General features: G+C 43.2%; 1 protein-coding gene across 10 annotated transcripts in view; it reads right to left on the reverse strand.

Annotated features, from left to right (window-relative positions):
- The window catches only part of SCAP (SREBF chaperone), a 107,349-nt gene that overhangs the window by 75,540 nt on the left and 18,095 nt on the right, over positions 1 to 13,714 (reverse strand). For 9 of the 10 annotated variants that reach the window (XM_073334909.1, XM_073334908.1, XM_073334905.1 and 6 more), the window contains one exon: positions 2,074 to 2,300. In XM_073334909.1, coding sequence (XP_073191010.1) covers positions 2,074 to 2,195 — 122 coding nt within the window. In that variant the 5' untranslated portion in view covers positions 2,196 to 2,300. Of the gene's footprint in view, positions 1 to 2,073; positions 2,301 to 11,349; positions 11,435 to 13,714 lie in introns of all 10 variants that reach the window. The other variant, XM_073334904.1, reaches the window with a different exon arrangement.

Here is a 13,714-nt window from a genome sequence, read left to right on the forward strand (position 1 = left end):
TGCTTGAAAATGCAGAAGACTTTTTTCTCCTTCCCTGCCCCCCACTACTTCTTCCCTTCACCCAGAACGGAGAATATTAGAGACACACCAGGGCTAAGGATGCGTTACTCCTTTCTCGTTGATGAAAGCCACTGAAAAAGTGTTGTAAGACATCACCAGTACATCTTGGCTGACTAGGACTGAGTTACAGCTCTTACAGCCTAAGTGCTCCGAGTCTGATGTAAGTGGTAGTGTGAGGGAGGCCCGTTCTTTCATTAACCTTGGATGAAACTGCTACCTAAATGAGCGTCCCTGCTACTGAAGCTGGTTGGTGGAGAAAATTAATCCCATCTCCAATTCTGACATACTGTGCCCTTCCGGGTACCTTTTGACAATGGGACAAGGGAAGGGGTGATGATGGCTTCTGTAGGCTGAAGAAGTTAGGAAATTTCTGGAGAGGACCCAGAGGGAATCTCACTCTCAATAGTACATTGGTGTAAGATATCATCGTTCTGATTTGAGACTTAAGAGCCCTGACAGATATGACTAGAAAACAAATATCTTTGTGCCTTGTGGCCACCAGTTTCTGAGTCCTATCCTCTGATAGAAATACATTTCTGTAGCAGTTGATATCTATGACTCCCATAAGTAATATTTACTGCACAGAGTCATTCAACTCTGTGTCGACAAATCTATGTTACTCTACAATATAATCTTGGCTCTGTGATGGCTGCTCCATGGGTCTTTCCCAGGCTGGGTGCTCAGGTGAGCAGGTAGTTTTAAAATGGACCCCTTTTTACCCGAGGAAATTAAGATGTTAAGGGTGCTGTTTAAAGCACAAATCAGAGAGGAAAGTAGGCCAAAAGGTGAAGCATTGTACTGGTAATGCCTATTGCTCGTGAAGTGGAGATATCCAGTATGGGATACTCAGATGGATGTTCAGCTCAACTGACAACAGAGAAACAAATCCCTTTTGGAAATTGCTACTATGCTGGAATTTACAGTCAACTCTATTCAGATCCACAAGATATGAGGCAACTTCCTCTTCTTCCAGAGCATGCCTCAGTGCTATTAAGAGTAATTCTGTGTTCTCAAATGGAGACCCAGACCTATTAGTAATGGATACATCAGTAACATCCATTAGGAGGTTTTTAATCCTAGGACCAACATTCCCATGCCTTGGGACACTGCAAAACACGGATAAAGGCCCCTTTTATTCCACACTCTTCAGCAGCTGTCCAATGCATTTTTGGAAATTTCTCTTTAAACAAGAAGGTATCAGGAACTACAGAAATAGTTATTAACAATCACTTCCTTGTAGTGTTATGCATATGGAGGAAGCTGCCCTACAGCAAGTAGAAAACGAGCGCTCAAGGGGAATTTCTTTATCATCTATTTTAACACAGATTGGAGGCCCCCTAAAAGAAGGGATTTGGAGAGGAGGAGAGACAGGTCAACAGATCAACTTCCACTCTTCAGTTAATGTTGATCATTTTAGGCAGATACTTCGAGTGCAAGCTCTTCAAAGCAGAAACTATTCATGTGTTTGCACAGTGATTAGCACAACTGGGTCCCCAGTCTCAACTGCCATAGTCCCCAAGAGCCCAGTCTAAATAATAATGGCCTCTTACGAACCAGCCCAACATCCCTGATTATCCAACAATAGTAAGTGCACCCTACACCCCATCCGAGTTCCTATTTTCAGAGAAGAACCAAGCAGCCAGGAGTTACAAGAACAAAAACTGGGCAGATGAGCTAGGGTTGAGCTGGATAAGGATAAGACGATGAAGTTCCAGGAACAGTAGTTTAGGCTGAATATTGTGTGGGTAGGTAGGTGGGGGAAGACCATCATTTCCCCTTCCTCACCTCCTATTTCTGGTTTCAGAGTTGACCATTAGTTGGTCTGCTTTTACACATCAAGGTATTTTGTCCCTGGCTTTCCATTTTGCTCCTCAGCATGACAATGACTGGAAGCTCCCAAACACTTCAGGGACAGCACATACCAAAGTGCTCATGCTCAGAGAAAGAACCTCACAGACCAGTAGCAAGGAACCGAGCAATGACCTGTGCAGACAAGTATTTTGCAGCACTTACCAGCAGGCCAGGATGCAGAGGCCAGTGAAGAGGATGATAGGAATGGGGTATGAAGCACACAGCAGCCCGTGGTTGTAGAATGCCCGCGATATCTTCTCGCGCAACTTTTCAGTCAGGGTCATCCTCAGCTGTCGTCACCTAGCTGCCATCCCGGAATGTGTCCTGCGGGTTTCTCAGGTTCACCATATGCAGCACTTCAGCAAAGGCACCGTATGCAGGATAGGAAGCTGGAAAGGGGAAAGAGAGTGAATCAGAGGAGCAACAGGAGCATTGTCAGCTTGGCTTCACAGCCATCCAGCTGCACATCTCCTCGGGAGCAAGCTGGAAAAACAACTTGTCCTGGGCTTCTGAGCAATAAGTTGTGCCATCAGTCTCCCTGACCACCAGACGAAGACAACAGGAGAGGAGGAGAGCAGGTTGCGTGTCATTAGGCACAGCAAGTGAGCAGCCAGTCCTAGGGGCAGAGCGGGAACAGAACCAAGAGAATGTAGGTGCCTCAGGGGCAGAGAGAGATGGGGATGAACAGAGAACAGAATAAAGTTGTCAGTCAGAAGAGGGGGAGCAGAAAGCGAGATGAGATACCAGCTAGAGGGGAAGATATACAGAAGGGCTGAGTGGGAATGGAACTGGGGTGCCTGATGGGTAGGGAGAAGAAGGGGCTGGGCACAGCAACATAACTGAGCTACCACTCAAAAGAGGTGGCAGAATGCCCTATGCTGGCATGTCACTTAGAGGAAGGGTTTGGGCCTAGTTGTCAGCAATACAAATACTGTCTTAGGAGAAGGGGGGACCACAGAGAAGCACACTGCTGAGCGTACTTGAGGTTGAGCCTCAGTATGAGCATCCTGGCAGTTAGCGATCCAATTGTGGTGATGGGGGGAGGCAGAGGAAGAGATTGGGCCTAGACTTTACAGCTACAGACAGACAGTTTCAAGGCACTTACTTTTGCTGGGGAAAGCAAGCAATGGTTCAATTTGCCAATCAAGCCAGAGTAGACTGTGCAGTAAAATAAAACACAGCTTGAGTGCTTGCTATTGGCAAAAGACATTTTGCCTTGATTGTAGGACAGGACCTAATGCTTTGTTACTGCCTCACAAATGCAGACCTAGAAGCTGCTCCAGGATCAGGCAGTTCAAACTTTTCTATAAAAATCTACTAGTATACTCAGACATTCAAGAGAATTTAAAAAAATATATGAAGGGACACACAAACCAGCCTTTTGGAAAGAAATTGAGTTTTTAAAAAGACTTAGTTTGAATCAGCAAGGGATAATAATGAAGACGAACCAACAAACAGAAGCAGGAAACAGTGGAGGTTAGAGAGGGAGTGTGAGAGGAAAAAACATCTAACAAACATTCTAAATTTAGTCCAATAATATTCCCATAACCTAACCTAACCAAACCACACCACCCACACAAGAGAAAAAATAACACAGGCAGAGTCCAGCAGCAGAGAGGGCGGTATCCAGTTTATTGCACTGAATGCAGCATGATCGGTTACCTGTCTTGTGGGCAGGTGGTGCATGTGTGCATTCAGTGCAAGCAGCTCATGGTCCTCAGAGACATAGTATGGGCTCTTGAGACCAGAGTGGCTGAACTAGAAGAACTAAGGGAGACAGAGAAGTACATAGAGGAAACTTTCAGGAATACAGAAGAGCAGTTCCACCCTAGTCTGACAGCCTCTGTGCTGTTAAGGAGAATTAGTGTTTTGGGGAAGAAGATAATCAAGCTAGAGTGGAGAGAAACAATCCCATAGTTGGGACTCTTCTTCCAGATGATGTCATGGTATCCTCTCACACTGAGGATACTCTCCAGGGGAGGGGAACCCAGTTATTAGCTTGAGAAAGGTAACAGTAATGGGAGATTCAATTATTAGAAACAGAGTTGGGTTTGTAATGACTGGGTTTGGAAGAACTGCACGGTGAACTGCCGACCAGGTGCCAAGGTTGCAGATCTCACAAGACATCTAGAAAAAAGAAAAGGAGTACTTGTGGCACCTTAGAGACTAACCAATTTATTTGAGCATGAGCTTTCGTGAGCTACAGCTCACTTCATCGGATGCATGCCGTGGAAACTGCAGCAGACTTTATTTATACACAGAGAATATGAAAAAATACCTCCTCCCACCCCACTGTCCTGCTGGTAATAGCTTATCTAAAGTGATCAGGTGGGCCATTTCCAGCACAAATCCAGGTTTTCTCACCCTCCACCCCCCACACAAATTCACTCTCCTGCTGGTGATAGCCCATCCAAAGTGACAACTCTTTACACAATGTGCATGATAATAAAGTTGGGCCATTTCCTGCACAAATCCAGGTTCTCTCACCCCCTCACCCCCCTCCCAAAAACCACACACACAAACTCACTATCCTGCTGGTAATAGCTCATCCAAAGTGACCATTCTCCCTACAATGTGCATAATTAAGGTGTGCCATTTCCAGCACAAATCCAGGTTCTCTCACATCCCCCCCACCCCCATACACACACACAAACTCACTCTCCTGCTGGTAATAGCTCATCCAAACTGACCACTCTCCAAGTTTAAATCCAAGTTAAACCAGAACATCTGGGGGGGGGGGGGGGAGGAAAAAACAAGAGGAAATAGGCTACCTTGCATAATGACTTAGCCACTCCCAGTCTCTATTTAAGCCTAAATTAATAGTATCCAATTTGCAAATGAATTCCAATTCAGCAGTTTCTCACTGGAGTCTGGATTTGAAGTTTTTTTGTTTTAAGATAGCGACCTTCATGTCTGTGATTGCGTGACCAGAGAGATTGAAGTGTTCTCCGACTGGTTTATGAATGTTATAATTCTTGACATCTGATTTGTGTCCATTTATTCTTTTACGTAGAGACTGTCCAGTTTGACCAACGTACATGGCAGAGGGGCATTGCTGGCACATGATGGCATATATCACATTGGTGGATGTGCAGGTATATGAGCCTCTGATAGCGTGGCTGATGTTATTAGGCCCTGTGATGGTGTCCCCTGAATAGATATGTGGGCACAATTGGCAAGACATCTAGACCGATTTATGTGCAGTGCTGGGGAGAAGCCGGTGGTTGTGGTACATGTAGGCACCAATGACATAGAGAGGGATACGAGAGAGGTCCTGGAAGCCAAATTTAGGCTGCTAGGTAAGAGATCAAAGACTATGACCTCCATGGTAGCATTCTCTAAAATGCTCCCAGTTCCAGGTGTAGGGCCAGGAAGACAGGCAGAACTGCAGGGTCTCAATGCATACATGAGGCAATAGTGTAGGGAGGAGGGCTTTAGATTTATTAGGAACTGGGGCACCTTTAGAGAAAGGAGAAGCACATGCAGGAAGGATGGGCTCCACCTAAAACAAAACGGAACCAGGCTACTGGCATGTAAAATTAAAACGGCCGTAGAGGAGTTTTTTAAACTCCGGTCTGGAGGAAAGCCAATAGGAGCTCATGGTTCGGAGGAGACATCCCTTAGGGATGACTTTATTAAAGGGGGAACTCTATATCCTAATAAAGAGGATACCAAAGCAGTGGTAAATTACAGGTAGGAGATAGTGATGAACAGTCAGATGTAAAGGAGTACTTTTAAATATTACTAGAGCCCTACCAAATTCACAGCTGTGAAAAATATGTCAAAGACCATGAAATCTGGTCTCCGAGAATTTAAAAACACCAAAACACAGGCTCAAACTAAATGCTATTTTTGATTTGGAATTAGGGCTGTCAACTAATCACAGTTAACTCATGCAATTAACTCAAAAAAATTACTTACGATTAAAAAAATTAATCGCGATTAATCGCACTGTTAAACAATACGAATTGAAATTTATTAATTTTGGGATGTTTCTCTTCATTTTCAGATATATCGATTTCAATGACAATGCAGAATACAAAATGTATAGTGCTCACTTTATATTATTTTTATTACAAATATTTGCACTGTAAAACTGATAAAAAAATAGTATTTTCAATTCACCTCATACGAGTACTGCAATGCAATCTCTATCATGAAAATGCAACTTTCAAATGTAGATTTTTTGTGTTACATAACTGCACTCAAAAACAAAACAGTGTAAAACTTTAGAGCCTACAAATCCACTCAATCCTACTTCTTGTTCAGCCAATCATTAAGAGAAACAAGTTTGTTAACATTTATGGAAGATAATGCTGCCCATTTCTTAATTACAGTGTCACGTGAAAGTGAGAACAGGCATTTGCATGGCACTGTGGTAGCCAGCATCGCAAGATATTTACGTGCCAGATGCGCTAAAAATTCATATGCCTCTTCAAGCTTCAGTCATAGTTCCGGAGGATATGCTTCCATGCTGATGACGCTCATTAAAAAAAAAAAATGCATTAATTAAATTTGTGACTGGACTCCTTGGAAGAGAATGGTACATCTCCTGCTCTGTTTTTCCCGCATTCTCCCATATATCTCATGTTATAGCAGCCTCAGATGACGACCCAGCATATGTTGTTCGTTTTAAGAATACTTCCCCTGCAAATCTGACAAAATGCAAAGAAGATAGCAATGTGAAATTTCTAAAGATAGCTACAGCACTCGACCCAAGATCTAAGAATCTGAAGTGCCTTCCCAAATCTGAGAGGGATGAGGTGCGGAGCATGCTTTCAGAAGTCTTAAAAGAGCAACACTGATGCAGAAACTACAGAACCCAAATCACCAAAAAAGAAAAATCAACCTTCTGCTGGTGGCATCTGACTCAGATTATGAAAATGAACATGTGTCGGACCGCACTGCTTTGGATCATTATCGTGCAGAAACTGTCGTCAGCATGGATGCACGACCACTGGAACGATAGCTGAAGTATCAAGGGACATGAGGATCTTTAGCATAAGAATCTTTAGTGCATCTGGCATGTAAATATCTTGCAATGCCAGTTACAACAGTGCCACGCAAATGTCTGTTCTCACTTTCAGGTGACATTATAAACAAGAAGCAGGCAGCATCATCTTCTGCAAATGTAAACAAATTTGTTTGTCTGAGCGACTGGCTGAACAAGAAGTAGGACTGATTGGATTTGTAGGCTCTAAACGAAAGTTTTACATTGTTTTATTTTTGAATGCAGGGTATTTTTTTACATAATTCTATATCTGTAAATTCAACTTTCATGATAAAGAGATTGCACAACAGTACTTGTATTAGGTGAACTGAAAAACACTTTTACAGTGCAAATATTTGTAATAAAAAATAAAGTGAGCACTGAACACTGTATTCTGTGTTGTAATTGAAATCAATATATCTGAAAATGTAGAAAACATCCACAAATATTTAAATAAATGGTATTCGATTATTTTTTAACAGCGCGGTTTATTTTTTTTAAAATCGCTTGACAACCCTATTTAGACTATACAAGACCAAAAAATGCCACCATGGCTAAAAACAGAGTAAACGAGGCAGTTAGAGGTAAAAGGGCATCCTTTAAAAATTGGAAGTCAAATCCTACTGAGGAAAATAGAAAGGAGCATAAACTCTGGCAAGACAAGTGTAAAAGTATAAGAAGGCAGACAAGAAAGTATTTGAAGAGCAGCTAGCTAAAGACAAAAACTAACAGCAAAACAATGTAGTACTTCAGAAGCAGGAAGCCTGTCAAACAATCAGTGGGGCCCCTGGACAATTGAGGTGCTAAAACAACGAGGAGTCCTCGTGGCACCTTAGAGACTAACAAATTTATTTGGGCATAAGCTTTCGTGGGCTAAAACCCACTTCATCAGATGCATGGAGTGAAAAATAAGGGAGGATATGACCGAGATCTAGAAGATCATGAATGGTACAGAGAAAATGAATGAGGAAGTGTTATTTACCCCCTTGCATAACAAAGAACCAAAGAAATTCATAGGCAGCAGGTTTAAAACAAAAGGAAGTACTTCTTCATACAATGCACATTCAACCTTTGGAACCAGAAGATGTTACGAAGGCTAAAAGTACAACTGGGTTAAAAAAAATTAAGAGAAATGCATGGAGGATAGGCCCATCAGTGGTTATTAGCCAAGATTGTCAGGGATGCAAACCCATGCTCCAGGTGTGCCTAAACCACTGACTACCAGAAGCTGGGACTGGAGGACAGGGGATGGATCACTCAATATTGCCCTGTTCTGTTTATTCCTTCTGAATGAGCATCTCGCACAGGCCACTGGGCTAGATGGACCAGTGCTCTGACCCAGTATGGCCATTCTTATATTCCAAGACCCTGAGCAAAACCAGCGTAAAGCACATGGTATAGAACAGAGGTGGGCAAACTATAGCCCGTGGGCTGCATCCGGCCCACCAGCCGTTTTAATCCGGTCCTCAAGCTCCCGCTGGGGAGCAAGATCTGGGGCTTGTCCCGCTCCAGCCAGGGAGCAGAGTCAGGGGCTGCTCCGTGCGGCTCCCAGTAGCAGCAGCATGTCCCCCCTCTGGCTCCTTCGCATGGGGCAGCCAGGGAGCTCCACTTCGCATGCTGCCCTCATCGCAAGCACCGCCCCTGTAGCTCCCATTGGCTGGGAACTGCAGGGGTGGGAACTGCAGGGGTGGGAACTGCGGACAGGGCAGTGCACAGCAGAGCCACCTGGCCGTGCCTCTGCTTAGGAGCCGGAGAAGGGACATACCGCTGCTTCCGGGAGCCGCTTGAGGTGAGTGCGGCCCAAGCCTGCACCCGAGTCACGCCCCTGATCCCACTACTGCCCTCCAAACCCCTCAGTCCCAGCCCAGAGCACCCTCCTACACCACAAACCCCACATCCACAGCTGGCCCCACCCGGGAGCCCGCACCCCCAGCCACAGCCCTCACCCCCCTCCCACACACCAACCCCAATTTCATGAGCATTCATGGCCAACCACACAATTTCCATATTCATATGTGGCCCTTGGGCCAAAAAGTTTGCCCACCCCAGTAGAGAACAATAAGCTACAAAATGAGATACTTAGATGTAAATACTTTCCACAACTCACGGAAAGCAAAGGTTACCCAAAAGTTGTGTGTTGGAAAGATGAAATGTGTAATTTGCAGAAAGCATGAGATGTTTCCTTGATAAGGGCAATCTTCTTGTAAACGGGCAAAAATTCCTTTATTCAGGACCATACTGCTGCTCATGTCAAATTCAGGGAAGCAGAAAGTGTGTCACTTTGTCCACAAGAAGTGCCCATTATTGGCTGCTCTATCAAGTCCACCTGGAGGTGACCCAAAGTTGACCACCCTGTTTTAAACCAGTTACAGAGCTGTTAAATTGGACTTCATCTTGAGATTCTGAAACACTCTGCAACCTGCACGACAAATACGGCCTTAATCTCAGATCAAACTCTATTTAATACCCACAGAGGGAAACTTCACAGAGGTAATTGCAGAGTCAGGAAAGTTTCTCAAAAATGCATATGAAATCTTGGTTTGATGAGTCTTTGTTAACAGATCCACTTTTACTGGTCTATAGATCAGCCGTGAGACTGTATGTCAGGTTTGTGCAAGACGGTTAACCTTTCATTCTCTTTGCTGACACAGTAGGCTGGAATCTGGAGGGAATAAGGGAAGAGCTAACAGTTGTGGGGGATTCTCTCAGCAGAGAGTTTTCAAAACTGATTTGCCTGAGTTTAGTGCAACAGTAAATACAGGCTGCTCAAATATTGAGCAAGCCAAATGTAAACCTCATGATACTGTGCACTGAAGCCAGCACAACCTTCAGCTTGCTATTTGAGATCTCAAAAAAACCTCTAAACGTTTGAATTGAGAATAGTGAATTTCAAGATCTCAAAAGGCAACAGCATCTTCAAGCCCTCATTAATACACTGGAGTGAACGGTGAGCTTATTTAGAAATAGCCAACATGTATGCTGGGTGTTTAGTCAGGCCAGATCACTGAAAACAATTATTAAAAACCATCAGTTGGAACATAGGCCAGAAACTGAATGAGAACTGATGCAGCCTGAGTTAGGGAAATTGTTTAGGACATTAAGACAGGCAAGTTTGTGAACACATTATATCCCACAATGGACTTAATCACAGTTGAGACTCTCACTTTTCAAGGAGAGGTTCTCTTGATGGCTGAGGATTTGCAAGAACTAGAAAGCACTATGTTGGAATTCACATGAATGAAAGATATCCCTGACATAAAACTTACTTTTATGGATGACAAAATTGAAAAGATAAATATTTCTGGATCTTTAAAGGCAAAGCTGCAGAAAAAAGTGAAATCTATACCCTTGAGGCTGCCAGCGACCCTTCTGCAACAAACATTTACCCAGTGTGAACTGTGACTCCACAAAATGGTCTAATTATAAAAAGATTTGACTGCATGACCCAGGTCTCTCCTGGGTTCAGGAGAACCCGCTGTCTGAGTCCTTGGTTGGGTGTACAGAAACAAAAAGGTGATTTTATTTGGCTGGCAGCTGCTTGTTCCCAACCAAAGGCAAGTCACCAGCAGCAAATCAAGAGATGGACGGCCCCAGCCTACCTTCCCCTCAGGGAGGCTCTGACAGGCAGCTGACACTTAGAGTATGTTTACATTACAAAATTAGGTTGAATTTATAGAAGTCGATTTTTAGAAAGCGATTTTATACAATTCTGGGTGCAGGAACAGCTCTCAGGGTGAGAGCTGGAAGTCTGGTCTCCTTCTCTTGATGAAAATGAGCTCTGCTCTTTCCTTTTAATCCCTCCCTCCAAGCCTGACACCTACTGCAGGTGTATAGGGGGGCCCTGACTGAGCCCACTGTAGGTCATTGACCCTTTCCTGGCCAGTATGGGATATGCATACCCTATCAAAGACTCAGATTCATTATGGCAAGGTATAAGTCAGTCACTCTGATAAGCCAGTTAAGCAGATACAGCGTGATGAGAAAGGAATATGCCCCATGACAGTGATTGCCTTAATCAGATATAAATCCCATCACATTCCTAACAAGAGACAGGGAACATGGATATTTAACAAAAGCTTTTAACCACCATAAATAAATTCCATATTGCTTGGCTAAAAGGCTACTCAGGTAATAACTGCCTACAAGTTTTTGAAAGGCAAACAGCAAAGAGGGAAAGTAGTTGTTTAGGCTTGTTCAAGGTGGTCTAACTAGGAGTAATGTGATAAAATCCAGCACTGGACAGTATAGTCTCAAGAAGAGGGAAAAGCTTCCTGACAGTAAGACCTAAGGTCACCTCTGCCTTTCTGCTCTTAGACGCACTCTGGCTAAACCTGCCATCTGTGATAGGAATATGCAGTTTTAACTGCTTTGAGAACCCAATACAGTACAACAACACAGCTGTGAGATGTGAGCCGAGCCCACATTACAGCAAACACGCATCAACTTACTCAGCATTGGAGCAGCCTGATTTTGGTAGCTTCTTTTTTCTGACAAGGTGACAATTGAGAATCCACTGTCATTACGGTATTGACCCTGAGAAACCAAGCACAGTCAAAGCAATATGCAAACCTGTTTAAGTTACAGTTGTCAGTTTAAAACTGAGCTCCCAATACTAACCTTCCTACAAAAGAGACCAAACGTCATTGCCCCAAACAGGGAGTCCACTAGGTCATTTACCCACTATACCTGTACACCCACTATTGCCTGTTTGTTTTGGCAAATCTGTGCAAACAGAAGCCAAGTTTACTGAAGAACAGTTGCAATCTCACTCTTTGAGAAGAGCTGCCACTTAAAATTTCCCTTTGGCTTCTCAGCCTGCTGCTTTCTGGGGACAGCTGGCATTTTTGGCATGTTAATCAGACATCTAGAACTAGTCTCCTAGTACTTGATGCAGGAAAAGAAACAGTTTATTTCCCAAAGCTCAAGCATCTGCTGCTTTCCTTACATTCTATTAAGCCAGAGATGTAGAATCAGTCATTGTATCTGATGGGCACGGGATTTCTAACGGGCACTGGCTCGCTGTATCACTGACCTGTTGAATCCCACATGGCTTAGAACAAACACCTCAGTGTTTTTCAGCCAAGAGAGGAGCAACTTAGGAGCACTGAGTATATCCTACTTAAGTTATAAAACATCTTGCTCACAGAAGTTACTTTTTTTGGGACTAAAATTAACTTATATCAGTAACTTTTGTTACTAACATTAATAGTATTTTGTTGGGAGGGAGCATTTTCTAAACAGTAGAGCACCGGCTGGTGGTCAGAAGATCTGGGCTTTACTTTCACCTCCACCAGATTCACTTCATGACCTTGAGTAAGTCATGTAATTTCACTGTGCCTTTGCTTTCTCTGCTTGTTAAATTCAGGTAATACTGTCCTCACAGAAAGAAACTTGCATTTGTTAATTCTTGAAAATTTGAAGTCTTCAGACAGTAGGGGCTAGAGAAGTTCTTTACAGTAAACACCAGCCCAGCAACCAGTAGTCTGTCTTGAAAAATTTACAGGACACTAGCTAAAGATAGAGGGGAGGGGGCTTTTTTTTTTTTGGTCAGTTTCACTCTGCTCCAATTCTTGAAAGTGTTAGGAGCACATGCATTAGAACTGTCAGTGTGCAGACTCAAGATACTGTTGCATCAGTTCACATTCACAAACTATAATGGCTAGACTTCTTTAAAAGACCCCCACAAGCTTTGAGTCTGAAATTATTGTTGACTTAGAACCCACTTATTCAGAGAACGTTTCCTACTCTCCACTATCAAAAGGATTTGTCAAGTCTTGCATAACCAACCCAACAAAAATGAAAGGTTACATGGAAATAGAAAGGCCATTAAAGAATTCTTTCATAAGCTCATAAAACAGTATTTTGCATTTCTGGAGCACTTTACATCCAAAGATCTCACTGCACTTTCCAGACATGTAATGAAACTACCACCACCCCCATGTGAGATACTCCTTCCATTTTACTAATGGTAAAAAATGGAGGTGCACTGAAGTTAGACAACGTGCCCTAGAATAGGGGATCCCACTCTGTGGTATGTGAACCACCATACATAAGCTTCATGCTCCATCCATTCACTTCACAGCAGTTTGGTGTGGTTTTTTTTTTTTAAAATCAATGACTGGGACCCACAGCCCTAGCACACACAAAGCATGTAACAGAGCCAGGAACAGAAGCCAGGTTTGGGCTTTTTAAGCACCTCGAGATCTTCAGATAAAAAGGTGCTTAAACAATAATTCTGTACATCTTTTATCCATTCCTGTCTTAAGTGCAGAGCATTATTACTGTTAGAGGATTACAAAAATTCCAGTACCTGCCTCAAGTGTGATTTAAATTAAGATGCTTTTCTCTCGGTAAAAAGAAAAGGAGTACTTGTGGCACGTTAGAGACTAACAAATTTATTTGAGCATAAGCTTTCATGAGCTACAGCTCACTTCATCGGATGCATGCAGTGGAAAATACAGTAGGGGGATTTTATATACACAGAGAACATGAAACAATGGGTGTTACCACACACACTGTAGGAGAGTGATCAGGTAAGATGAGCTATTATCAGCAGGAGAGAAAAATACCTTTTGTAGTGATAATCAAGGTAGGCCAATTCTTGGTGCAATTACAATGCTTTATTAACTACCAATCCTTACACCCAGCAAACAATAGTTAATGTAACTACTTAAGAGCCCCGAGGGTGGGATGAAGCTTATCAATACCTGTAAGCTGCCTAAGGACAGCACCGCATTATATTTTCACCAGCTAACACGGCTGTTACTCTGAAACCTGTCATTAAGAAATGATGGCACAACACAACATTACTCC

Source organism: Lepidochelys kempii, chromosome 2, assembly GCF_965140265.1.
Source record: "Lepidochelys kempii isolate rLepKem1 chromosome 2, rLepKem1.hap2, whole genome shotgun sequence".
NCBI lineage: Eukaryota > Metazoa > Chordata > Testudines > Cheloniidae > Lepidochelys > Lepidochelys kempii.